The 27,737-nt window shown below is 41.2% G+C and overlaps 1 protein-coding gene across 1 annotated transcript; it reads right to left on the minus strand.

Annotated features, from left to right (window-relative positions):
* Positions 1–669: 669 nt before the first annotated feature.
* LOC109034878 (uncharacterized) lies at positions 670–27,737 on the minus strand. Its single transcript, XM_072300612.1, has 7 exons — positions 27,468–27,737; positions 15,364–15,391; positions 12,131–14,438; positions 11,360–11,453; positions 7,017–7,106; positions 6,003–6,216; positions 670–4,157 (listed from the first exon to the last, which is right to left on the minus strand). The coding sequence occupies exons 3-7, from the start codon at positions 14,410–14,412 to the stop codon at positions 2,170–2,172; spliced, it is 4,668 nt and encodes a 1,555-aa protein (XP_072156713.1). The 5' UTR covers positions 14,413–14,438; positions 15,364–15,391; positions 27,468–27,737; the 3' UTR covers positions 670–2,169.

A 27,737-nucleotide genomic window follows, 5' to 3' on the forward strand; every position in this document is an offset into this window, starting at 1 on the left:
AATAAATTGCGAACGTTCATGCTCGTCATACTACTGGTACCTATTTGAGACTTACAGACAGTTGTAAAATATTGACTGAATGCAGTAAAATTATAAAGAAGTAGAATGTGTTGTAGAGCGGGATACGTACGTTGCATTTCTGTAAACGATTCTTCGTAGGTGCATTCATATGCAAGGCCAGGTAATTACTTGAGGCAAAGTTATGGATCTTAATTTTTAAAACGTGGCTATTCTTCTATCAGCTGAAAAAACCAGGATCGGGGGCATTTGTGTCCTTTTTTCATAAAAATTGGGGACATTTTTACCAAAATAGACGAGAGAAAAGCCGCGAGAGAAAGCAACATAGAATGAAAAATAGATAATCTCGACACCGAGCTTCCGAAGTTTCGGATCGTTCCCGCCGAAAGACGCCAGCGAGGGTTCGAATTTTTGCCACCTCGCGCGCAACAAAAGCACCGCGAACATTTGAAATTTTCGGCGGCTGATTTTTGTCAGTTTTTCGGGACCTGAACATGAAAATCAGGGACATTCGGGGAGATCAGGAACATCTTTCCAGAATCGGGGACATTCGGGGACTTATGGGACTTTCGGGGCTTCAAAGTTAATATTAAAGTGATTTTAATATTGATTTGGTTATGTACACTCCTCATGTCGAAAATAAGAGAGAGAAAAAAGATAAATCCAAATTTAATACTTCATCCTTGCTGTTATTTAATTGTAACAATAGTAAATAATAAAATACCGCACAAATGAATTTACTTTTCTTGACTGTTTTTATAAGTCTTACGCTAGGAACATAAACTGTTTTTGGGCTTGATTCACACATATCGATGCTAATCAAAAAATCAATTTCGAAACTCGCAAAACTATAATTAATGTAAAATTAATTTACCATGTTTATACAATTTAACATCAAAACAGTTCGATAGGAATAACGGCAAGGTGACATTCTTACGTGAAAATCAACAAAACACATCTCCCAACTCAAGTATTATAACAGCAATCATGCAAAAAATCCCGCACTATCTACATTTACAGTTTTTACATTAAAAACAGACAAAAATGCAGAAAAGTACAGCGTTATTCTCTAATTTCAATGACAATTTTTTAAGTTACAAAACGGAAATCTTTTTCAAGTTACAAATTTTCTTGCAAGACAAAGGATGCAACACAGCTCACTGGAAGGTTCTCGGTCTCTCAATGATAGGTTGTGGATTGACAATTTATTTGAGTTTGTTTTCTTCCGGTTGGAAAGGAAACTGTTCGATTTCAATACATCCTCGTTTTTTGATGGTTGACTTTTATTTTTTGTATTCAGCAACGACCGATCTCAGAATTAAAAAAAATTGTTTCATTCGAATTCAGTCCTGGCAATTTGACTCAAACTTCCTTTCCGGAAAATCTTATCACTGAACGCATACCCTTCCCTGCAAGCGGGGCGGAAAGTGTGCCGGAGCGCCTTCATATCTGGTGAATACAATACGGTCATCTGTGGGGCATTAATATTTGCATCAGCGGATGAAGAGCGACAGCGTCGTGGTTGCTGGCTCAGAAATAACGTACCAGCTCTCCATAAAGCCCTCTCGTTCTGCTGAATGCAACCCACTTCCCTATTCTAATTGAAATCATATAGATAGCTGAGAAAGAGCTCAAGGAGCTAGAAGCTAACGTAAATTAAACGATAGTTATCGTGAACGAAAGAATTGCTGACATAGGTCGGGTAACTATTATAGGTGGGATTCCGATTCCATTCTTGAGCAAAAGAACGAGTACGATTCGCTTGCTTGCATGTCGTTTCTCCTACATTTATCCGAAGGTGACGATTGAGGACACTCTAAAAAGATAAAACATTAGGCGCAAAGATTGCATTTGAATGGTTTTACAACTAAAGACTTCGACACGTGAAACGCCAGATTACTTTTCGAGTCAAAAAACGAGTGCAGTGCTCGCCCTAGAATGGTTTCTCAGTGCAGTGCAGCAAAACATGACGTGTCAGATGTCTTTTCTGAGTGAAACATCGAGTGCGATGCTCGCATTTGAATGGCTTTTCACCGGTGTGTACCTACCCACATGTGAGATGCCAGCTGACTATTGCGAGTAAAAGACTGAGTGCAACGAGCGCACTTGAATCGTTTTACACAAGTGTGCACCCACATGTGACGCGTTAGCTCACTTTTCTGAGTTAAACAGCGGGTGCAACGAGCGCACTTGAATTGTTTTTCTCAAGTGCTGCAGATGAGATGCCAAATGATTTTTCTGAGTAAAAAACCGAGCGCAATGCTCGCACTTCAATGGTTTTTCACCGGTGTGCACTAACATGTGACGCGTCAGATCACTTTTCTGAGTATAAGAGCGTGTGCAATGCTCGCATTTGAATGGTTTTTCAGCCGCGGTGTGCACCAACATGTGAGATGCCAGCTGACTTTTCCGAGTAAAAGAGCGAGTGCAATGCGAGCATTTGAATAGTTTTTCACTGGTGTGCACCCACACATGAGATGCCAAATGTCTTTTCTGAGTAAAAGAGCGAGTGCAATGCGAGCATTTGAATAGTTTTTCACCGGTGTGCACCAACAAATGAGATACCAGATTAATTTTCCGAGTAAAAGAGCGAGTGCAATGCGAGCATTTGAATGGTTTTTCAGCCCCGGTGTGCACCCACATATGAGATGCCAGAGTACTTCTCTGAGTGAAAGAGCGTGTGCAATGCTCGCATTTGAATGGTTTTTCACCGGTGTGCATAAACACATGACATGCCAAATTTCTTTTCTGAGTAAAAGTGCGAGTGCAATGCGAGCATTTGAATGGTTTTTCACCGGTGTGCACCAACATATGAGATGCCAAATTACTTTTCTGATTAAAAGAGCGAGTGCAATGCGAGCATTTGAATGGTTTTTCACCGGTGTGCACGAACAAATGAGTTGCCAGAGTACTTTTGTGAGTGAAAGAGCGTGTGCAATGCTCGCATTTGAATGGTTTTTCACCGGTGTGCATAAACACATGACATGCCAAATTTCTTTTCTGAGTAAAAGAGCGAGTGCAATGCGAGCATTTGAATGGTTTTTCACCGGTGTGCACCAACATATGAGATGCCAAATTTCTTTTCTGAGTAAAAGAGCGAGTGCAATGCGAGCACTTGAATGGTTTTTCACCGGTGTGCACCAACATATGAGATGCCAAATTACTTTTCTGAGTAAAAGAGCGAGTGCAATGCGAGCATTTGAATGGTTTTTCACCGGTGTGCACCAACAAATGAGTTGCCAGAGTACTTTTGTGAGTGAAAGAGCGTGTGCAATGCTCGCACTTGAATGGTTTTTCACCGGTGTGCACCAACATATGAGATTTCAAATTACTTTTCCGCGTGAAAAAGCGAGTGCAATGCGAGCATTTGAATGGTTTTTCACCGGCGTGCACCGACATGTGACGCGTCAGAGCACTTTTCTTAGTAAAAGAGCGTGTGCAAGGCTCGCATTTGAATGGTTTTTCACCGGTGTGCACCAACATATGAGATGCCAGAGTACTTCTCTGAGTGAAAGAGCGTGTGCAATGCTCGCATTTGAATGGTTTTTCACCGGTGTGCATAAACACATGACATGCCAAATTTCTTTTCTGAGTAAAAGAGCGAGTGCAATGCGAGCACTTGAATGGTTTTTCACCGGTGTGCACCAACATATGCGATGCCAAATTACTTTTCTGACTAAAAGAGCGAGTGCAATCCTCGCATTTGAATGGTTTTTCACCGTTATGCGCCAACATGGGACGCTCTTCCGATAACGCCTCATCTTTGATTTCCACACTGGTGTGCAGAGTGGCGACCAAGTTATCATCCTCCTCGTCCACTTCTTCTTTTATTTCGTTTAAAATTAGGGCTTGAATATTCGATATAGGAGGACTTTCTGAAGGAGGTTCTTGGAGGGAGAAAAGAGCACCCTCACCTTGGTAGAAGGAGGCATGATCAGTTGCATCACTTCCAGATGCATAGATGCGGGAATCCGATGGGGTCCATTCACGTTTGATAGCTACTCCGTCATACTCCGGGCTGGCTGCCGGCAGGGACGTTCCATTCTCAACAGTGGATTCACAATTGATGTCTCCGTTTCGAGCTGTACCAAGCAGATGCTTTACCGACTTCATTCTTGTGCTATCATTCACTAGCCATCCTGGACAGAGGTAAATTGAAACGAAAATGAATTTAACGGTTGCTTTAATAATTTTCTGCAGAAGTTAATCATTTCACGGATTGAAGATATGCTAATTGCTGCACATTGCACAAAAGTAATTTCATCATCGAAAAAATCAGGCCGCATCACCAGATTTTATCGGGGACTACGAAAAAAATATGACGAGTGATAGATTGGCATGTGCAATACATTTTGATGATGACAGGGTACGAATAACGACAACGATTACAGATGAAAATGAGCAGCATCTTCGAGACGAAAAACATAATATTCTGGTTCAAAGAAATAATGTTTAACCTAAACTGTTTGTTTAAATTTAAAATTGGTTGGGCCATCGCTCCCTGCTGATTTAGGTACCAGAAAACATGCTTTCTGGCCACTTAGAATACACGTTTGACAGGACTCATGACACAATAAAGAGTAGATGTTGGAGTTTTTTAGCCAACGTGCGTAAAAAATTCAGCTTAAAGCTGAAATCTCATTAGAGAGGGAAAAAGCTCACACACAAGCACAATTTTCCCTCAAAGAGACATGCTGTTTGGAGCAACACTAGTTACGTCCATTCAGGAAGGCAACTACAGACGCGTTTCGGCCTTGTTGGGCCAATCCTTAATAAAGAAACATTTATTTGGTGCTTTAACATTGAAGCCATTAACACCGTAGATGAGGAGAGATCGTCAAAAAAACATAATTTAAATATTTAAGAAGTAGGAGTCACAAAAAGGGTAGTAGAAAATTAAAATTTAGGACAAGGAAAGAATGCATTAAATTTGGAGATGGACAAGGAAAGAATACATTAAATTTGGAGATTAATTCGTTTAAAAAAGGGAGGGATTTCATGAAAATACTTTGAAAGGATGGTATGGAGGTCAGAAAGTGGAGGGAAAATTTTGGATCTTAATTGTTGATATGTGGGGCAAGTTATTAAAACATGTTTAACTGAGAGAGGGACATTACAAGAGATGCAGGTCGGGGGTTGGACTTTCTTGATGATGTATTGGTGGGTGAAAGACGTGTGCCCAATGCACAGCCGGGTTAATTTTACTTGATCTGCTCGTGGTAGACCAGAAAGTTGAGGGAATACGGACATTGGAGGATTTCTGTGTTGGCAATACACTGTCCACTCTTGTTGCCAATTTTTGACGATTTCTTTTTTGATGTACTTGTTGAGGTCCTCGGCTATGACAGTTAGGGGGAGGAAGGGGCCAGCAGATGAAGCGGCTTCTCTCGCCAGAGTATCGGCTTCCGTGTTTCCAGCAACGCCTACATGTCCCGGGCACCAGCAGAATGCAATTGAGAAATTCAGGGAGAGAAGATGATGTAGGGAATTTTGGATTTGGATAATGAGTGGATTGGAACCAGGGACAGTTTGGAGGGCAGACAGAACACTCAGTGAGTCAGAGCATATAATGGCTTTTTTATCTTCTGTCTCTTGAAGAAAATTTAATGCTTGGTGTATAGCAAAGGCTTCGGCAGTAAAAATTGAGGCAATGGGAGACAGCTTGAAGGATCTAGACTCATTTTGTGTGATAAAAGCACATCCTGTTTGGCTGTTTTCCAGTTTGGATCCATCGGTGTAAATTTGTTTATAGTCTTGATAATTTTCCAATGTCGAGAAAAAGTTACTTCGTAATTCGGCATGGGATGTATCGGACTTTGATAAAGAGCAGGAGTTGAGGTGAATTTCAATATTAGGAGGGGTCCAGGGAGGAAAATTGAGATTTGCAGCTGGAATAACGTCAGAAAAATTGAACTTAGAAAAGAAGGTATCATAGAATGGGATCTCAGCCCTCGCCTCAAAGCAATCTTCAATAGCAGGATTACTTGGATGGCTCACTAGTTTAGTGACATAGCCTGCCAGTAATTGATATCTTCTGTGTTGAAGTGAGGGCTCTTGTGCTTCAACTTCAATACTAACGACAGGACTTGTCCGATAGGCACCAGTAGCTAGTCTGATGCAAGAGTTATGGTCCTTTGGATGGAGGTACGTTGGAATGGAGAAAACATATGTGTCCGGAAAAACTAGATACATCGTCATCTAGAATACGAAATTGTGCAACACCATTTGCGGTGTTTCAAAATCTCTTTCCCAATCCCAAATTCCACGTTACTTGAATTCTACAGTGATACGCAAAGTTTCACGGGACAAATCTTATTGATTTTTGCTAGGTACGAGCGAGAAAACATGTTTGACGGTACTCATGACACAGTAAAGAAGGGTCCTTTGGATAGAGGTACTTTGGAATGGAGGGAACTAATGTATCCCGAAAAAGTAGATATATCGTCATCTATGTAGAATACAAAATCGCGCAACGTCATTACGATATGTTTCAAAATCTCTGATCCTTTTCCATTCTGCCGAAGGGAAACAAGTCAACTGTTTACTATGGCTTGAAATTTAGAGGTAGGATTTTGCTGATAGCCAACTGCGGTTTTGCTGATAGCCAACGGGCGGTTTTCAAGAAACTGTTGACTAGTTTTCCACAAGAAAAATCAAGTATGACAGGAAATCTTCAGCATCGCAAATCGAGATACGCGGTTTTGCACTGTGGCCATCCATATGGACCGAATTTCGTCATTCTGCACTCGACAGTGCATGTAGAGACTCAAAGTTACTTCCTGCGGACCACGGTCCACTTTCAGCCCAGCAGCGATTCTTGAAGTTGGCAACACTGTTCTACCTCCATTGAAATACATGTGAAACAATCGATTCTTGGCGCAGCAGCCTGCCTCGCGTGAAATCGATATTTCCAATGGATTTGAATCGAGGAAAACAGTGTTGCCAACTTGCCATATCGCCAGTGACGGTACCCACGTCGGAGCAAGCTGCTAACTCACCAACGAGTACTTTATTAAAACAGGATGCAGAAGATTAATTTCATCGGGAGAGGGAGACTTTCTCTCAAGGAAGTGGGCATTACTATAATTCTGGGTACAAACAGAATGAACATAATTCAACTCCTAAGGATTTCACGCACCTTCCATATCCATGACCAAATGCAAAACTGCGCAGGTATCTCAATCTCAATTAAGACGTTTAAAGATCCGTGATTTTGTTTTATTTTCATCTTCAAGTTCGATCTGTGGAGAGGGTATAAGAAAATTATTGACGTTTCTGAGTGTAAGTATTGTGCTAGCGCCGTCAAATGACATGGAGCGCGGAACGATCAAACTCCGGAGTGGGTAGTGTGGTATCCAGCGAAAATGAAGGAAATTCAAGCCTAACGCCTCTCTCAACTTGGTGACGTTTATGAACTTAGGTATTCTTGAAAATGTGGTCGTATTGAGACGTGCAACTATTCGAACTCCGGAGCAGGCACGTGGTATTACGCAGAAAGGAAGGGAAACTTTGGTTGTATGAATGCCTCAAATTACTGACGTTTATAGATATTATGCTCGCGTCCTTATCAAGACGCTTACTTTCCGCGATATCGTGATGAGAATTGCAGGGAGCAAAATCTGCCCGATCACGAGATCGCGTGATTAAGGAGAAAATTACATACAAATTTTCTGAACTGATAAGCCAGAAATCGTGGTTCCTGATTGCGAATTGTATTTCTTAGTTTAATTTATCCATAATCAGCCTCATTGCATTTCAAGTTACTTAATTATCTCTTGCGGTTTATCTGTTTAAAAGGACTGAACACGTAAAACCTTTCTATGAATTTGCCCTGCTTGATAATGAACAACTTACGATATTTTGAGGTTTCGGTATGGCTTAGTTTCATGATTCAAAAATGAAACATCGGAAAAAGTAATGGCCAACATCCAATGCTGGTAGGCAGGATTTTGATGAAATCGGTCCACTCCGCTCGGTATAACGGAGATTTATACTGAAGAAGAAGCGCTGCGTACGAATACTATACTTTTAAAAATACAGGAGAATGCTTCCCTCCGAATATTTAGTTATTTCTAAAGGGACATTCTTCCTTGAAAAGCACTTTCCTACTACGGAGATACGGTTCCACAAACGCTTAGATCCTTGTAAAGTACAGCCACTTATACTATACACGTTCATGTAAATTGCGTAGATTCATACGCTGTGTACTTGTACCTACCTATTTGAGACTCGGAGACGGTTGTATATTATTGGCTGAATGTAAGGTAGGTTGGTAGATACGTTTATTTGGTGCTTTAAGTAAGTAAGGGCCGGGTTGACCGGCGAGGCGCCCTCAAGGGACCAAGGCAACTGGCAGGAACCCCGCCGTCGTGCACCGCGAAGTTGGACCATGATCATTAACTTCGTAGTATGGATGTTACGCACAGATCGTGTAATTGCCCAGTTCATGAATTGGGCAGATTTTTGCTCATTTCACGAAATGGGCAATGTTGTTGCCCAAATTGTGAAATGGCACCAAAATTGCCCATTTCATGAATTGGGGCGGGAAGAAATCGCCCAATTCACGCATTGGGCAAATAATGAAAAAAACGCTCACACTCAATTTGCGTAATTGCCCAATTCGTGAACTGGGGCATGAAAATATTGAAAGTAAGTATTGAAAAAAGTAGAAAGTAGGATATGATATCATGCTAATGTAACTCACCTAATTGCTATTGGCGCAGGTCCTTTGCGGGTGGCAAGCGGAATTGCACTGCACTTTATTCTTCACGAATTGGGCAATTACACAATTTGAGTGTGAGCGTTTTTTCATTATTTCATTATTTTCATTATTATATGCGTGAATTGGGCGATTTTTTCCCGCCCCAATTCATGAAATGGGCAATTTTGGTGCCATTTCACAATTCGGGCAACAACATTGCCCATTTCATGAAATGAGCAAAAATCTGCCCAATTCATGAACTGGGCAATTACGCGATCTGTGCGTAACATGGACACATTGTGTATCCTCTATATTCCCGCAAGGCTCACCGGCCGTCTGATAGCCAACGGTACTGCCGGGATAGCGAAGAGAGCCGTCGAGTTTGAATCCCCGAAAGATTTCTGAGAGTCGATCGAATGATTGGTTGCGATTAGACAAAGAGCGGAGGCTTCTTTCAAAATGTTCCGCTCAGAAGCTTCTAGGCCCATTTTCTCAAAACTTCATTTTTCACGGCAGGGTAGGTCTTATCAAAGACTGTGGCAGACGCTGGAGAGCACGGATTTTCGGAGCACGGGCATGCCTCCACCGGGTTGGACTGTTGCCGCAATCACACGCTGAATGTGGGACCTGAATGTGGCAGTCATCGGCCCGGGGCCTGAATTTTGCGAGTGTCATGCAAAATTCAGCAACAATGCTCAGCGACTATCGGATAATGTCGGATTTGTCGGAACTATTCGAGTAGATTTGGACGTATTTCTACCAAACAGACCTATGTGGAGGTGAGAAATATGGGGTGTGCTCGTTAGTTCTCTGGCCGTAAGAGTGAATGAGAATAATATAGCGCCAGTGACGTCAGCGGCAATGATCGAGCACACGCGCGACGGGGAGATCGTCGTCGGGGCGCTTTAACTCATGAGCCCTGTCCACAACGCTCTCTTGCCATACCCGCGGCTCATGAGTTCCGCATTCAGTTGCACATAGGTCTCTTTGATAGAATGTAAAATCCCGCTTTTCCAATTCTTCAAAAGGAACCACGCCCACTTTTACATTGCTTCTTATGCAGCTACGACGAGCACACCCCATATTTCTCACCTCCACATAGGTCTCTTTGGTAGAAATACGTCCATTTGATACACATCAGGATGAATATAACTCGAAATTGTGAAATTTCAACGGTTGAGCGATGACTGTTGGTTGACTTCCATATTCAGCTGCCAAATTCAGCGAGTGAAACCGGCATGTGTTGTTACTATCTCCACAGATAGGTAGCGCTGGCAGTCGCGTACTCTACGAGTGATTGCCGATTTTTTCACAACCCAGTCGAACAGTGCAGCCGGTTTGCTTACTGGGTGACTATGTCCCTCCCGCACCCTGTTACCTCCAAGGGTCAGGGTATTGCACAGAAAAAAATAGATGGTAACGACAGAACCTTCTGTTCCCACGGCTCCTGCAGTTTCCATGTTACGCTTACAGAATTTTTGTTGTGAGAACAGAACTGCGGTCGTGGGAACAGAGTACTCTGTCTTCATAACGGAAGCTTCTGTGACTGTTACAAAAGAAGTAAAGGAGCCCTGTGAACAGAACTGTTTTTTCAGTGTGAAGTGTTACAGTCACCCATAGTTACGGTGACTGAATTATCAGTCACCTCCGCAGGACCGGATTTACATTTTTAACGCCCTAGGCTAACCTTAGGGTGGCGCCCCTAAAAGTAGGCGCTCTCTTGCGGGGGGGGGGGGGGGTCCCAGACGCCCCTCCCCTCCAGATCAGAAGGAGAATGTTAGGTGTCAGGAAAATGTTAAAATTCACCTTAAAAAAAAAAAAAAAAAAAAAAAAAAAAAAAACACGCATTTAAACAGTTGTGAGGTACGTTTACGTTTGCAAATTGGTTTTGGAAAATAATAAGTAACAAAAGACTCGTTAAATTAAAAAAAAAATTCTCAAAAATTGTCCGCCCATCAGAATGTTGCGCCCTAGGGTATAGCCTACGTAGCCGATTGATAAATCCGGCCCTGCACCTCCGAAGATTGAATCCCGGACCGCAGTGTTGGTAGCGAATTGCCTTGACCACTAGACCATTGCAGCCGACTTATTGACTGAATTTAGTGAAATTATAAAGAAGTAGAACGTGTTGTAGAGCGCGGTACACATCTTGCATTTCAGAAAAAATTCTTCATTTGTGCATTCATACGCAAAGTGAGATGATGTCTTTAGACATAGTTATTCGATCTAAAAAATTATAACGTGGCTATTTAAACATATTCGGGCTTTCAAAGCTAATGTTGAAGTGATTTTAATATTGATTTTGTAAATATGCATACTGCTCCTGTCAAAGATGAAAGAAAATAAAAATAAAAAAAATCCAATTTTAATACTAGATCCTTGTCGTTATTTATTCCGTAACAATAATTATTAATAAAATACCGTACAAATGAATATACTTTTCTTGACAATTTTTGAAGAACTTATTCACCGATGAAGAACAGATTCAGGCTTTCAAAGCTAATATTAAAGTGATTTTCATATTGATTTGATAAATATGCATACTGCTGATGTCAAAGATAAGGGAGAAAAAAAAGATTAATATAAAATACTAAATCTTTCGCGTTATTTATTTTGTAAGAATAATATAAGATAAAGTACCGTACACGTGAATTTACTTTTCTTGACTATTTTTAGAGGTCTTACGCTAGAAACATAAACTGTTGAATTTGCACTTGAACCACACATGTCGATGCTAATCAAAAAATCAATTTCAGAACCAGTTACACGAAAAACTAAATTTAAAGAATGATTAATTAAATATTTTAACGGCGATTTTTGCATAATAGCGCACAATCTACATTCACAATTTTTACAATAAAAGCAGACACACATTTAGGAAAGTACAGAGTTTTTCTCTAATTTTATTAACATTTTTTGCAACGTCAGAGATCCTTTTCACGCCCTTAAATGGTTTTACATCGGTAGGTATCGTTACATGATATATAAGAACCTTTTTCTGCGTAACAGAACGAGATCAATGCGCGCATTAGAATGGTTTGTCAGCTGTGAGCACAAAAATTGCATTTGAAAGGTTTCACATCTAAGTGCACCGCACCGAGACGTGAGACGCCACATAACTTTTCTCGTACGGAGCGAGTGCAACTCTCTCACTTAAAATGTTTCTCAGCGCAGTGCAGCATTATATGACGCGTCAGATCACTTTTCCGAATAAAAGAAATAGTGCAGTATTTGCATTTGAATGGTTCTTCACTGGTAAGAACCAACATATTAGCTGTCAATTGACTTTTTTTAGCAAAAGAGCAAGCGCAATGCTCGCAATTGAATGGTTTTTCACCAGTGCGCACCAACACCAACATGTGACGCTTCACAGTATAATTCAGAGTAAAAGAACATGTGCAATGCGCTCACTTGAATTTTTTTTCACCGGTGTGCACCGACATGTGACCCATCAGATAACATTTCTGAGTGAATGAGCGAGTGCAATGCGCGCATTTGAATGGTTTTCCACCGGTGTGCACCAACAAATGAGATACCAGATTAATTTTCCGAGTAAAAGAGCGAGTGCAATGCGAGCATTTGAATGGTTTTTCACCGGTGTGCACCCACATGTGAGATGCCAGCTGACTTTCCCGAGTAAAAGAGCGAGTGCAATGCGAGCATTTGAATGGTTTTTCACTGGTGTGCACCCACATGTGAGATGCCAGCTGACGATTCCGAGTAAAAGAGCGACTGCAACGAGCGCACTTAAACGGTTTTTCACCGGTGTGCACCGACATGTGACCCACCAGATAACATTTCTGCGTGAATGAGCGAGTGCAATGCGCGCATTTGAATGGTTTTTCACCGGTGTGTACCAACAAATGAGATACCAGATTACCTTTCTGAGTGAAAGAGCGAGTGCAATGCGAGCATTTGAATGGTTTTTCACCGGTGTGCACCAACAAATGAGTTGCCAGAGTTCTTTTGTGAGTGAAAGAGCGTGTGCAATGCGCGCACTTGAATGGTATTTCACCGGTGTGCACGAACATGTGAGATTTCAAATTACTTTTCCGAGTGAATGAGCATGTGCAATGCTTGCATTTGAATGGTTTTTCACCGGTGTGCACTAACATATGACGCGTCAGTTGAGGTTTTGAATTAAAATAGCGAGTGCAGTGCGAGCATTTGAATGGTTTTTCAGCGGTGTGCACCAACATATGAGATGCCAAATTACTTTTCTGAGAAAAAGAGCTAGTGCAGTGCGAGCATTTGAATGGTTTTTCACCGGTGTGCACCAACATGTGACACGTCAAATTATTTTTCAGAGTAAAAGAGCGAGTGCAATGCTCGCACTTGAATGGTTTTTCACCGGTGTGCACCAACATGTGACGTGTCAGATCTCTTTTCTGAGTAAAAGAGCGTGTGCAATGCTCGCATTTGAATGGTGTTTCACCGGTGTGCAGCAACATGTGAGATGCCAAATTACCTTTCTGAGTGAAAGAGCGAGTGCAATGCGAGCATTTGAATGGTTTTTCACCGGTGTGCACTAACATATGAGATTTCAAATTACTTTTCCGCGTGAAAAAGCGAGTGCAATGCGCGCACTTGAGTGGTTTTTCACCGGTGTGCACCAACATGTGACGCGTCAGATCACTTTTCCGAGCGAATGGGCGTGTGCAATGCTTGCATTTGAATGGTTTTTCACCGTTGTGCACTAACATATGACGCGTCAGTTGACGTTTTGAATTAAAATAGCGAGTGCAGTGCGAGCATTTGAATGGTTTTTCACCGGTGTGCACCAACAAATGAGTTGCCAGAGTACTTTTCTGAGTGAAAGAGCGTGTACAATGCGTGCACTTAAATGGTTTTTCACCGGTGTGCACCAACATGTGCCGCCTCAGATTTCTTCTCTGAGTGAATGAGCGTGTGCAACTTTCGCATTTGAATGGTTTTTCACCGGTGTGCACCAACATGTGACGCGTCAGATCACTTTTCCGAGCGAATGGGCGTGTGCAATGCTTGCATTTGAATGGTTTTTCACCGTTGTGTACTAACATATGACGCGTCAGTTGACGTTTTGAATTAAAATAGCGAGTGCAGTGCGAGCATTTGAATGGTTTTTCACCGGTGTGCACCAACAAATGAGTTGCCAGAGTACTTTTCTGAGTGAAAGAGCGTGTACAATGCGTGCACTTAAATGGTTTTTCACCGGTGTGCACCAACATGTGCCGCCTCAGATTTCTTCTCTGAGTGAATGAGCGTGTGCAACTTTCGCATTTGAATGGTTTTTCACTGGTGTGCACCAAAATGGGAGATGTTAGCTCAGGGCACTGCGTTTCCGAAAACGGCTCATCTTTGATTTCCACACTGGTGTGCAGAGTGCGGACCAAGTCATCGTCCTTCTCGTCCACTTCTTCTTTTATTTCGTTTAAAATTAGGGCTTGAATATTCGATTTATGAGGAATTTCTGAAGGAGGTTCTCGGTGGGAGAAAAGAGCAGTCATTCCCTGACCTTGGTAGTAGGAGGCATGATCAGTTGCATCACTTCCAGGTGCATAGATGCGGGAATCCGACGGGGTCCATTCACGTTTGATGGCTACTCCGTCATACTCCGGGCTGGCTGCCGGCAGGGACGTTCCATTCTCAACAGTGGATTCACACTGAACGTCTCCGTTTTGAGCTGTATCCTGCAGTTGCTTCGCCGTCTTCATTCTTGTGTTACCATTCACTAGCCACCCTGGACAGAGGTAAATTTAAACGAAAATCAATTCAACGGTTGGATTTTCAATTGTTTGCAGAAGTGAATCTTTCACGGCGTGAAGATAGCATTGCTGAACATGACCAAAAAAATAAAAATACCATCGAAAAAATCAGGCCGCATCGCCTACTATCAACGGAGACTACGACAAAGATGTGGCGAGTGAATGAGTAGTACATGTTTCATTTCTGTGATGGTCTTACTTGTTGCAAAAGCTCTTTCTTGACAATTAAAGCTCATTTCGGGGGCCGTAAAAATCGTGTACGGCGATTGTTAGATTTCACATCGCGGTTGGAAAATATTACGAGAAACTCCTCAACCAAATTGCTCTTATGATTAGATGCTGTGTAACACTATTTTCGATGAATTGTGATACCGGTAAAGTTAAAATAACGGAAAAGGAGGAAACTGGTAATCTTTCGGAAATGATCACGGAAAAAAAAATCGGTATTCCTTGAATCGTTCGACCGGATGACATATTTAGCACCTCTGCATTTTACATATACAATACGGATATCCATCAAGCACGAACAGTTACCTCCACGCCGCCATCGACGCGCTTCCTTTTCCTTGCTGTAATTCCAAATTTTGTTGGTTCCGTTTGTCTTGTTCGTAGTGGTGCTTCAAGGGCCGCTTAAGCAACACAGCTAAAAATACTAGAGACGTAATAGGGCCTCGTTTTTTTCTCTTTTTTTTATTTATTTTATACCCGAGTCTGAGCCACATCTCATTAGCAACATAGAGCGGAGCATCGCGAGTTATAACGCCTCGCGCCATCGCGCCTTCAATATTGCAGATGCAACATGGACATCCATGAAGCAGGAATAGTTGTATAGCTGCGCCGTTTTTGTAGTGACGCAAGTTGAAATATTACCTAAAAATCTAAAAATAAAATTTCACTTACCGAAAGAGAGATTTCGGAACACAAGGACCTGCAACAATTCAAAAACGAAAATTAGCACTTTCAGTATTCAAAAGTTGGTGATCAATATTGCAGAGAAAATCAACCAACTGTGAAATATCAAGTTTCTAGAGAGTTTCATTCTAAAGAGAAGAGCCAAAGATTTTAAAGGACGGAGGATAACCAACTGTGAAATATCAAGTTTCTAAAGAGTTTCATTCTAAAGAGAATAGCCAAAGATTTTAAAGGAAGGAGGATTGCTTTCCTTGATTTTTGATTCGCAAGAAAAAATATTTGACAGAGAAAAAATATTCTTGTGCGGAGGTCTACAGAAACTGACTGATCAAAAAATCATGGCTTTTACAGACTTTTCCCAAAAAGATCTTCATCAGGAAAGTGCAGTCATTTTCCAGTACCTTCAAGTGACAACATTTAAAACTCGAAAAATAAGCGAAAGACAACAAATACATATATTTATACTTTCTATTTATTTCTTCCACCTTAATCCTAATATTATCATGAAAAATAAGTCTAGAGTCGAATTAAACTTCTAAACATTCAGCGTTTGTAACGTGCAAAACTTGTTCATATTCTATAAGAACTGATGATGGGCCTGTAGCAAACTTTGGCTAAAGCAGAAGTGAGTCGTTTCTATCAGTAAATGTCTTAGAAATCACGATGAGCGCATTGGCAGAGTTTAACTTCACAATCTGCGTAAGAAATTTACGTTTTTTTGAGCTTCCTGCTTCAAAAACGATACTACGGCACAGATGAACATTTCGTTAGAGATGTCATTCCTTTCGACCCTTTCGCAATAGCAATACCCAACATAGCCGACGTTTCCGCGCGCAAATCGCAATCGGGAACACAAGGTCAACAAAAGCGGATCTTTGTAAACGCGAAGAAATCGTGTATTTAAACACGCTGGGTCGTTGACAAATGGTTAGAATCCTGTCCAGGCGCATGTGTTTCGACGGATTGGTGTCGGCTACGTTGAATATTGTGTAGTATCCAAATGCACAGGGGTTGGATTAACGACACCTCTATCGAAATGTTCACCACTGCCGTACCTAAATAGTATCGTTTTTGAAGCGGCAAGCTCTAAAAAAGCAAATTTCTTACGCAGATCGTGAAGTTAGGAGTGCAGTTTAAACTTTTCCAACGCGCACATCGTGATTTTCGAGACATTTGCTGACAGAAACAACTGTTATTTTTGCTCTAGCAAAAGTTTGCGACAGGTCCATCGCGGGAATTTCCTTGGACTGTGTGAGCAGATTTATGTGTGTTGAGCGTGGCGAAAAACCTCGCGTTGATAGCGAATGATTAAGAGCTAGGAAAGAACAAACAATTTTCACCACCATATCGCGGAAAATACATCATTTCAATATAGATGCGAGAGTAATATTCACCAATTTCAGTTACTTGAGATACGCGGAAAGCTGAGATTTTCCTTCATTTCGCGTGATACCACATTCCTACTACGGAGTTCGAATTGTTGCTACCTCCACTTCCGCGTGTTAAAAAATTTCGAGAGACTACGCGGGTTTCATTGGAACACCGCGAAAATTACATGACATTTCCAGGGGATTCATAAAATCCTGATAAATAAGGCTCTCTTAAGTTCTCAGTATTCCGTTTAATGCTTTATTGTTTCAGCGATTTTGTAAAAGATGAGAAATTAAAGATAATCGGCGCAATATTGAGGCATAAACGCAATGGACCTGTTGCAAACTTCTACTAATGCAAAAATAACAGTTGTTTCTGTCGGTAAATGTCTCAAATATCTCGATGAGCGCATTGGCAAAGTATGAAATGCACTCTTAACTATCTGCGTAAGAAAGAGCCTCGCCATAAAGAGGTGTTTTTTTCGCCCCTTTTTTTATACCCGAGTTGGTCAACCGGACAGTGCTCAAAAGAAAGCCTATGGTAAGACAAACTTCCATGCAAAGTTTCAACTTGAAGTGCCCCTGGTTTAGGCTGTACAGCGTTGCCAATTTTCCAGTTTCATGTGCTAAAATCAAGGATATTGGACTATTAGTCCGGGGCATAAGTAGACTAGTACACCCAAGTTGGTCAACGGGACAGGGCTCAAACGAAAGCTCATGGTAAGGCAAACTTCCAGGAAAAGTTTCAACTTGAAGTGAAACCTCGTTTAGGCTGTACAGCGTTGCCAATTTTCCAGTTTCATGTGCTAAAATCAAGGATATTGGACTATTAGTCCGGGGCATGAGTAGACTAGTACACCCAAGTTGGTCAACGGGACAGGGCTCAAACGAAAGCTCATGGTAAGGCAAACTTCCAGGAAAAGTTTCAACTTGAAGTGAAACCTCGTTTAGGGCTGTACAGCGTTGCCAATTTTCCATTTTTATGCGCTAAACTCACGAAATACTGAATCGTCATGGTTCAACAGACTATTACACCCGAGTTGGTCAACGAGACAAGGCTCAAACGAAAGCTTATGGTAAGGCAAACTTCCGGGAAAAGTTTCAACTTGAAGTGAAACCTCGTTTAGGCTGTACAGCGTTGCCAATTTTCCATTTTTATGTGCCAAAATGAAGGAATTCGGGACTAATAGTCCAATGCATCATAATTAAACATAGTGCATCGGTCTACGAGCTGAATACTACCCTGAGATCGAATAGAAGCGCAACTAAAGGCCATCGTGAACTTTCCGAAGCAGTGTTGCCAATTTATTATTAATTTTTTTAACATAAAATTAGGGTTTTTCCGAGATTTTTGGCGGAAAACGTACCTTCATGGGCTATAACTTTGATGAGTATGGGCTAAACACTACGACTCGATAGTAAATGAACGCTACAGACGGAGAAAATTGAATTCCGAACGCAACGTTGCCAAGTATATTTTAATTTCTTACAAAAATTAAAGATTTTCTCACGTGAACGATTCGATAACGTAATTTCCAAGGCATTCATGTCATTCTGATGACTGAATATCACCATGGCATAGTACATGATTTCTGTTCAAGGCAAAAATGGAAATGAGCTTTCGTTTGAGCCCTGTCCCGTTGACCAACTTGGGTGTACTAGTCTACTTATGCACCGGACTAATAGTCCAATATCCTTGATTTTAGCACATGAAACTGGAAAATTGGCAACGCTGTACAGCCTAAACCAGGGGGCACTTCAAGTTGAAACTTTGCATGGAAGTTTGCCTTACCATAGGCTTTCATTTGAGCACTGTCCGGTTGACCAACTCGGGTATAAAAAAAAGGGGCGAAACTTGGCGAGGCTCTTTGCGTTTATAGAGCTTGCCGCTAGAAAAACGATACTACGGCACAGAAGAAAATTTCGATAGAGGAGTCGTTCTACCCAGCCCCTGAGCACTAGGATACTACAGACTACACAATATTCAAGATGGCCGACCCCAATCCGCCGAAACACATGTGCCTGATCGAGATTCTAACCATTTGTTAACAACCCAACGATTTCTTCGCATTGATAAAGATCCGCTTTGATTGATCTTGTGCTCCCGAATGCGATTTGCGCGCAAGAAGCGTAGCGTCAGCTGTGTTGGGTATTGCTATTACGAAAAGGTTGAATGGAACGACTCCTCTAACGAAATGTTCACATGCGCGGTAGTATCGTTTCGGAAGCGGGAAGCTAAAAAAAAGACAAATTTCTTACGCAGATTGTGATGTTCAGAGAGCATTTCAAACTTTGCCAATGCGCTCATTGTAATTTTTGAGACATTTACTGATAAAAACAACTCATATTTTGGTTATAGGACATTTCGTCAACAATTTTTTGTCCGCGCACCTGTTTTTTTTCCAGTAATTTACGTCCACGCGTTTTTTCGGCACGGGAGTTTTGGTCCACGTGTCAGTTGAGACCCAAAGTTAATTGGCCCACATGTAAATACAAACGACAATTGCTCACGACGTGTTTGGATGAAAATATATAACGTCTTGGAAGAATGAGGGTTTGCTTGTTCTGTTTTGTTTTGTTTTTTTTTTGTTTTTTTTTGTTTTTGTTTTTTTTTGTTTTTTTGGTCTGTTTGGTCCAACAGAGAATAATATATAGTTGAGAGTTTTGGTAAAAATGGGGGAGCGTCAATTCCATGAGACAAAATTCACTTAATTATCTTTCAAGAAATTCCCACCTTGTTATACCTGAACCGGATAAACCTCTATATTTGCCTCAGCTAAAGACTCTTACATTTTTCTTGTGTACGATAAGTATCTTGATTTATTTTGCGAGGAAAGATCTGTACTTTTAAAGGATGCCTGTCGATCTTAATACATTTAAATTCGTATAATACTGTGCGACACCTCTGTTGTGAAATAATTGCTTCAGGCGCCGCCGCTCGGCGCGGCGGGCGGGTGGCCAGCGCGAGACGCGCATTGGCGCCTACAAACCTAAGTGGATACTTCAAGCATTGTGCAATGCGTGAAGTATCCACTTAGGTTTGTAGGCGCCAGTGAGCCTCTCGCGCTGGCAGTACGCCGCTCTGCTCTGTTAGGCTTTAATATTTAGCGTTTTTTAACTCATGATTTTGAAATGTTAGCACACTCTGCATTGATTATTCTCATTTCAATTGATGGTATTAAAATATTATCAATTTATCAAAGGAGAATAATAATAAAATGTGTGTTTTTTTTTAAATGTTGGTGGTTCCGTGTCAAATTTAATGATTTCCAAAGCACTTTAATTTTTTCTTTTACATTTTGCGCTTTTATTGTGCTGCAGCGAGGTGTACGCGCAATGAAACGCTCAAAATTTGACGTATTTGACTCTAAAAGATCGATGTGCAAATGGGTTAAAACTAAAGATTGCGTGCTTCTTGCTTTTTTTTCCTCTTTTATTCATTTTTGCAGTTTCTGTCGGCGCAACTGCGGCTCGTTGAGATTAATGTCGCTTGGAAAAGGTTTTACGAATATTTGTCACGTTTTAAAAATATAAATGTTTTCAAAATGAAGTATTAATTTCCCAAAGAAAAAATTAAAAAACGTACCTATACATATATAAGGTATATTGTACATCGAATATTTTAAGGATAGAAATAAAACCAAATCTTCACCAGAGACAATTTAAAAAGATGATTCAAAAGGAGAAAGTAATAACATTTCATTTAGAAAATGAGAAACCATAACAACACCTCCTTCTCTCTCAATTTCTCATTTCCATATTATTATCCTCCTAATATATAATTCCGTAGGCCCGATTTCTGTTTCGAAATTGCGCCGCGACCGTCGTGCCGATCCGGGCGTCGGAGGTGCCGGCGGGACCGTCGCGTCCCGGTCCCGCGGGGTCGGGAAAAATACGGGGATCGCGCGTCGGGCCCCGCGCCCCTCGCGCCCTCCGAAACATCGCTTATCCCGTTCGTCCCGCTAGGAGATGCGCGGTTTTTCGTTTTCCCCGTGCTGTTCGTTCTCGGTCAGCTGATGACTTGGCTGCCCGAGGCGTTCGTCGTCATGGATATTCGTCGTTTATGAAGAATTCCGATTTTTTCGTACAGTGCGCGTCGTCTATTGAATTTTGTTAATATTTGTCGTGTATGAAGAATCCCAAATTTTTCGTAAAGTGCGCGTATTCGTTTTAATATTGGGAATGGATCGGAGTCGAAAACGTGGGCGCCCGGCGAAGCGTGGCAATGTTTCTCGCAATTTATCCGCGCGACGCAAAGTGCGACATTATGGCTATCTCAGTGAGATGGATAATGTACGACGTAGGGGTGAACAGGGAAATAACCTCAATCCATTTCGGCAGAGCACTGATAATTTTATCGAAAATGATTATCCGGAAAATAATTTCGGACTTTTAAATGTGAAGTGCCCGTATTGTGGTGCCTTGCGTTTCAAAAAAGAGGAGATGAACGGCCATTTTAACAGATGTTGTCATAATGGTCTTCTCAGACTTGCCGGGCCTGGAATCAATGACCAACTTCGCGACCTCTTCTCCGAACCCATTTTCATGACCAACATTTTGAGGTACAACAGTTGTATGGCTTTTGCATCTCTGTCTGCTTCCAAAGATCATATAATTTTGAACCAAATCTTCTGCCAACCAAATATCTGTATTGAGTCCTCATCGTGATCCAATGATTTATCCTTTGCTCTATCCTCATGGCGAACCAGGCTGGGACCCTAAAATGGAGCATAATAGACCACGCAAGCAGCCAAATCGCAAACATGTAACCATGCATGCTACAATTCGCGTGTTACAGGCTTGCCATTAGAACAGCATTTTCCCATATTCACCAATCAAAGAAATTATTTCAACAATACATGGTAGATTTATATGTTCGTGTCGAAGGTGAGAGGCTTCATTATATTAGAGAGCATCAGTCCGAACTCGGAGTTGAACAGTATGCTGGGTTGCAAGATTTTGTTCTGAATAAAGCACTACTCGATAATATGAATGTTGGAAGAATTGTAGTTTTACCATCTTCTTTTGAAGGCAGCCCCCGTAATCTTATTCAAAGATATCAAGATGCCATGGCAATCGTCCGCGTGTGTGGCAAACCAGACATTTTTTTTGACAATGACGTGTAACCCGAAATGGTCGGAAATAACCGCTGCTTAAGCGCCAAAAGAAACTGCTGCAGATCGTCCAGATTTAGTTTCACGAGTTTTTCATTGCAAATTGGATCAATTACTAAGAGATGTATTAAAAGAAAATGTTCTGGGTAGAATTGTTGCACATGTTTATGTAATTGAATTGCTAAAGCGTGGTCTCCCACATTGTCATTTGCTCTTAATTTATTAGCAGAAGATTTGGTTCAAAATTTAAAGTCGTAAATATGGATTGTTTCTCATGGAAGAGATGAATTAAGGACGGAAATTTTGAAACACCGCAATGGAGATACGTGGTTTCGCACTTCAGTCGGTGCGATACGGACATCCATCAAGTTTAAAAAAAATGCATCAAGTCCCCGTCAACGCCGACCAACGCGTTTGTCGATCGAATCAACTACAGGTATTATGCGTAGGAGGCTAAAACGCCTCCTAATTTTTGAACGCAATACGGACATCCGTCGAGGTTGTATAGTTGTATCAAGGTGCCGTAGCAAACACGTCCCACTGTTTATCGTTACATACGAATATAAGTTGAGAGGGGCCAGTCATAATGCCTTCAATTTTATACATACATGTTTTTGGGCAAAATGAGAGACGACGTTTCTCCATTTGCGACGTTGCAGACTTCCTTTGAAATTTTATTTTTCTTTCGAGAAGCTGGTCAACATAAAACTTAAATTCTCCATGATTTTTCGTATTCGATAGCAGAAGATTTGGTTCAAAATTATATGGGCTTTGGAATCAGACAGAGATGCAAAAGCCATACAACTGTTGTACCTCAAAATGTTGGTCATGAAAATGGGTTCGGAAAAGAGGTCGCGAAGTTGGTCTTTGATTTCAGGCTCGGCAAGTCTGAGAAGACCATTATGACAACATCTGTTAAAATGGCCGTTCACCTCCTCTTTTTCGAAATGCAAGGCATCACAATACTAGCACTTCACATTTAAAAGTCCGAAATTATTTCTCGGAATAATTTAATTTTTCCAGATTATATATTTAAATTGTTATTAAATAATGATAAATTCAAAATTCCAATTTCATTTTCCAAAATTTCAGAGCATGTTATATCTTCTTTCAAAATTTATTGTCGATTCAAGTTGCTATTCAATTATAATAAATAACTTGAACGTGGTTGTTCTATGATTTCTTACGAGCAGTTCCCTTCCAGTGTTTAGCGGCCGCGTAGCGGCCTCAGGCCCCTAGTTGTCAATATAATTTTACATACCGACTAAAATATAACGCTTGGACCAAGACACTGTTGCTAATTTTACGTGTGGGTGTAAACTACTGGACAAAAAAGGTGCGCTGACAAAAAATCGTTGATGAAATGTCCTGAAACCCATATTTTTGCTCTAGCAAAAGCTTGAAACAGGCTCATCGTTCCAGAGGTTTTGTAAAATGATTAAAAATTACGCAATAGTTGCCTCGATATCGCGGCGTGCACGCAAACTTTACAGCGGTTGTTGAAAAACATTAGAGATCCCACAATTTTCACCTCGGTCGCGGAAAATACGCAACTTCAATGTAGATGCGAGCATAGTTTTCAAGAGCGTAGTAAATTCAGATGGGAGAAAAGATATGAATCTCCTTCAATTTCGGGTGATACCGCATACCTACTCCGAAGTTCAAATAGTTGCTCGCTTCAATTCTCACCACTAGAAAGTGAGAAACTGCTCGATTAACACCCCATATCGTGAAACGTACGCGATATTTCCGACGGAATCATTAAATCCTGAGGAATTTTCGAGCTTTTCATCTCGGTACCACAAGAAATACGTTTTTTCTTTCGCAATTTTGCATGAAAAAAGATAAATTACGCAATAATCGTCGTAATATTGCGGCAAATACGCGATTGTTCCAGAGGTTCCGTAAAATGATTAAAAATTATAATTTTTATTAATTAAATTTTTGCGTATACGCAATATTCGCCTCGATATCACGGCGTGCACGCAAATTTTACGGCGGTTGATGAAGAACAGTAGAGATCCCACGATTTAGAAATAGTGGTAAAAATTGAGGTAAGCCTCAATTGCAGAAAATATGCGGATTTAATATCGATGCGAGAATAGATTGCATGCGCGTAGTAAATTCAGATAGGAGAAGAGCTAAGAATCTCCTTTTTTTTTATTTTCGCGTGATACCGCATACCTACTCCGAAGTTCGAATTAATCAGCATTCGAATTGAAAAGCAATTTTACTGTGGTTCATGAATTATGACCTACGTAATTAAATGAGGGAATAAATAAACTCTAAAAGTATTGAAAACAAAATTGAACAAGCATACTTATATTTCAAGCATTCTTGCAAGAACATTTCCTGCTTTATTCCGCAGTGTTGCCATCGAATGCTACAAACATTTGAATTCGCGCGCCTCTCACAAGGCAAATGCATACTAATGGAAGCGAGTCTTGGGCAGGCGAGACTTGCTTCCAGTTTTTGGATGAGCTTCCACTTTCTACGTCATCTGTCAAAGCAATTGTCAAACTACCAACCTTTTCATCAAACTCATAACCAAACTGGAAACTGGATACGGCACTGGATGCGAGAAATAAAATACGGAAAATTTCGCATCCGTCGCCGATTTTGGATGCGCATCCACTTGCATAACTAATAAAATACGCTTCTACTTTCTACTTCATTTGTCAAACCAATTGTCAAACTACCACCCCTTTCACCAAACTCATTACCAAACTGGAAACTGGATACGGCACTGGATGCGAGAAATAAAAAAACGGAAAATTTCGCATCTGTCGCCGATTTTGGATGCGCATCCACTAATAAAATACGCTTCTGAGCGAAGCCCAGACCCTGCGCATACGGCAACGCTAGTCGCCACACACCAGTACCAGTCTCAGAAGTACTACTTAGTGACTTCATCGGCGCTCTGGTACATTGCGACTCAATTCTGCCTTGCTAAGGAACAACGCCTTGCGAAGATTCGAGGGTTGCCGAATTTCCTCTCAGAAAATACTTACTTTTGGAGAAAGTTATGAATATTTTTCCTTGAAATTTTCAGGAACTTCAGGTAAAATGGCGAACAAAATTATATGAAAAATTTGAGGGAAAATATTTACAAATTTTCCACAAAAATTCTTAATTTACCGAAGGAAAACTGGCAACGCCTGAAGTTTCACACGGCGTTTTCCCTCGGCACATCAGTATTGTACTCTTTGGTCGAGAACCACCGAAGAAAAGTTTTCACGCTCCATTGTCCCTGAGTCATCCCCAAATATTTCCAGGTCCCTTCAGAGCCTCCGAGTTTCCCCTGTTTTCCTAAGGCGTATTAAGTAACGCTGGCTCTAAAATGTGTGAATCATTTTTAAATTTCCAAATTTTCAATGACTCGCCACCAGCAAGAGCTTTATCAAGGAATTCTCAACTTATGCGAAGCTTTATTCTGCGATCAAGATCATGTTAAATTCTACCTCCAGGGTGTCTACTAGAACTGCCTGGCAAAAAATCAGTCCTTCTGAGTAAAGCAGCATTCCAGTACTTTCCCAAAAAATTCAATATCTTATTTACAGAAAATTACGTTAATTTGTCAGTGCCCTCATGTGAATCATGGGAGGATTCCACGAAATGTTGAAAATTCGCAATTCACCCGCAAAACGCGACGAAAGTGACGTAGCCACAGAATTCGAAGTTCGCCGGTAGCGAAGATACCCGGTCACAAACAATCGCCACATACTGCTCTGAGATTTAAGGTGATTCGTCAAGCTCAAGTGACGTGGTCGAACTGGCATGATAAATATCGCATCGATTAGGTAAAAAATCTCGGCAGATATAGAATTTTCAGCCAAAAAAAAGACGATAGCACCTGCGAATGAGCCTAAAGAATCATCCTAATATCAAAAAATTGGCAAAATTTAGGAAAATGAAAGCAGAATCCTGTTTGGAAGAAAACCTCACATTTGATACAGTTTTCGATTTCTGTTAGACCATCATGACAAAACAACTTATTTGGTATGATCATGTTCAGAAAATGGCAGGAGGCAGGTTGCCGAAGAAGGTTGATTGGGTTCCTCCCGGGAGATGGCGCCCAATAAGAGGTAGGAGGGAGGGGATTAAAGCAGAGATGTTTAGGTGCTCAATGTCCCAAGGTTTGTGGTTCGACAGCATAGAGTACATAGAGTCGTAATGTAAATGGGAGAGCTGGCGCCATGTTCTGCGCGACGAATTCCGAGCCCGGTGTGCGCCGAGTTCGGGTCGCTTTTTCGATACATTTTCGATCCAAAATGGCGGTGTGGAATACATGGTAATTCCTATCTCCGTTGTTGTTGTTGTTGTCATCGGATGGCTGGGTACCCGTGTATCGCAAACAATCGATTATGTATCGAAAAAGTGACCCGGCATCACACAGGAGTCTCGGAATTCGGGACATGGAAAATGCTTAAAAGTGGCGCCAGCTCTCCCAATTACATTACGACTCTATGTACTCTATGTTCGACAGAGAGCAGTGGAGGTTAGGAGTCGTAGAGCGCTAGGGAGTGCTATAAAGCAACCTATAAGTATGTATGTGTATGGAAAAATATTTAATTTAAAATAAGTGGAGGGAGGCATCTTGTAGAAAGTATGGTCTTGTCTCCACGGTACGTTTCATGGGGATTTGTCCCAGGGAAAAATCTCTCCTTCCGAAGTTGGGAACAATATTGAGTTAGTCAATACCAAAGACAAGGGACCCTCCACTAGTATCTTGGCCATGGTGGAAGCTTTTACTTTCAGGATTACAGCATTCTACTGTTGACTTACCTACATAGTTAATGTTCAACAACGTGTTGGCAGTTCCATTATGCAATCAAGCCGAAAATGGCCGAAGTTTCGGAAACGTGTTTGGCTCGTGATGTCACCTGAAGCTTATTAGCCACCATGTAGGTAGGTCAACAGCCGAAATCAAGATGATGATTGCTGCTCCCTTATAATTGTCCATATCGACGGTGAAATTACCAAACCACGTATCTCGTTTGCGGTGTTTAAAAATCTACGCTCACATTTAATTTTTTTGAAATAGACCAAATCAATATCATTCCTTGAAATTTTCACAGAATTTTCTTCGCACGAAGAGGAAAAATCATAGAAATTCTCAAGACTGGACATTACGTAGTTTTTCATTTAAAAAATAAAGTATGACAGGAAGTCTGCGACGTCGCAAACCGAGATACGTGGTTTGGTAGTTTCACCATCGATATGGAATTGTTGAACCCCCAAAAATAAAAGTTTCCACCTGTCGCCATGAGGCCAGTGGAGGGTCCCTCGTCTCTGGTCAATACTAGCCACAGTGCCAACTAAGAGTCATTGCGGAGTCTCAGGAACAACTTAACAAAAGAAAAAGAGATTTTGTTGTGTTGTTCAATGGGAAAAAAGCCCAGAAGTTTCATTCCTGCGATTCGAACTTGGGAAAAATCCTGTGAAACATCCTGTAAGTAGAGACAAGATGTTAGTCGAGTTGAAACTTGTGAGTGAAAAACACACACCCACCAGCTGCTCCTGTTAGTGGTGTACTTAGGTTTGACTTGACTTCATTATTACAGACGATCAAGTTCAAATCTCATCGAATATGGTGGTGTGTACTTACGGACAAGTGAGTGTTTAGGAGTTAAACTGTTTTAGAGGAAGGCTTGGTACCAAGCATTGGCGTTGAAGAGAAGGGCAGCGTTGAATCCGAAACCAACCAAAGTCTGACTTTAAATAAAACCGAGTTGAAACCGAAGAGAAACAAACTGTAAGACGAACATAACTGCACAATGCATCTCTCGCAAACCAAGTACGTTATCGCTGACTAAGGTGTTGACCATGGTGACCAAAGACAGATGTTGACGCCATTGTGTTGGTGTTGACCAGAGAC

This window comes from Bemisia tabaci, chromosome 5, assembly GCF_918797505.1.
Source record: "Bemisia tabaci chromosome 5, PGI_BMITA_v3".
Classification (NCBI taxonomy): domain Eukaryota; kingdom Metazoa; phylum Arthropoda; class Insecta; order Hemiptera; family Aleyrodidae; genus Bemisia; species Bemisia tabaci.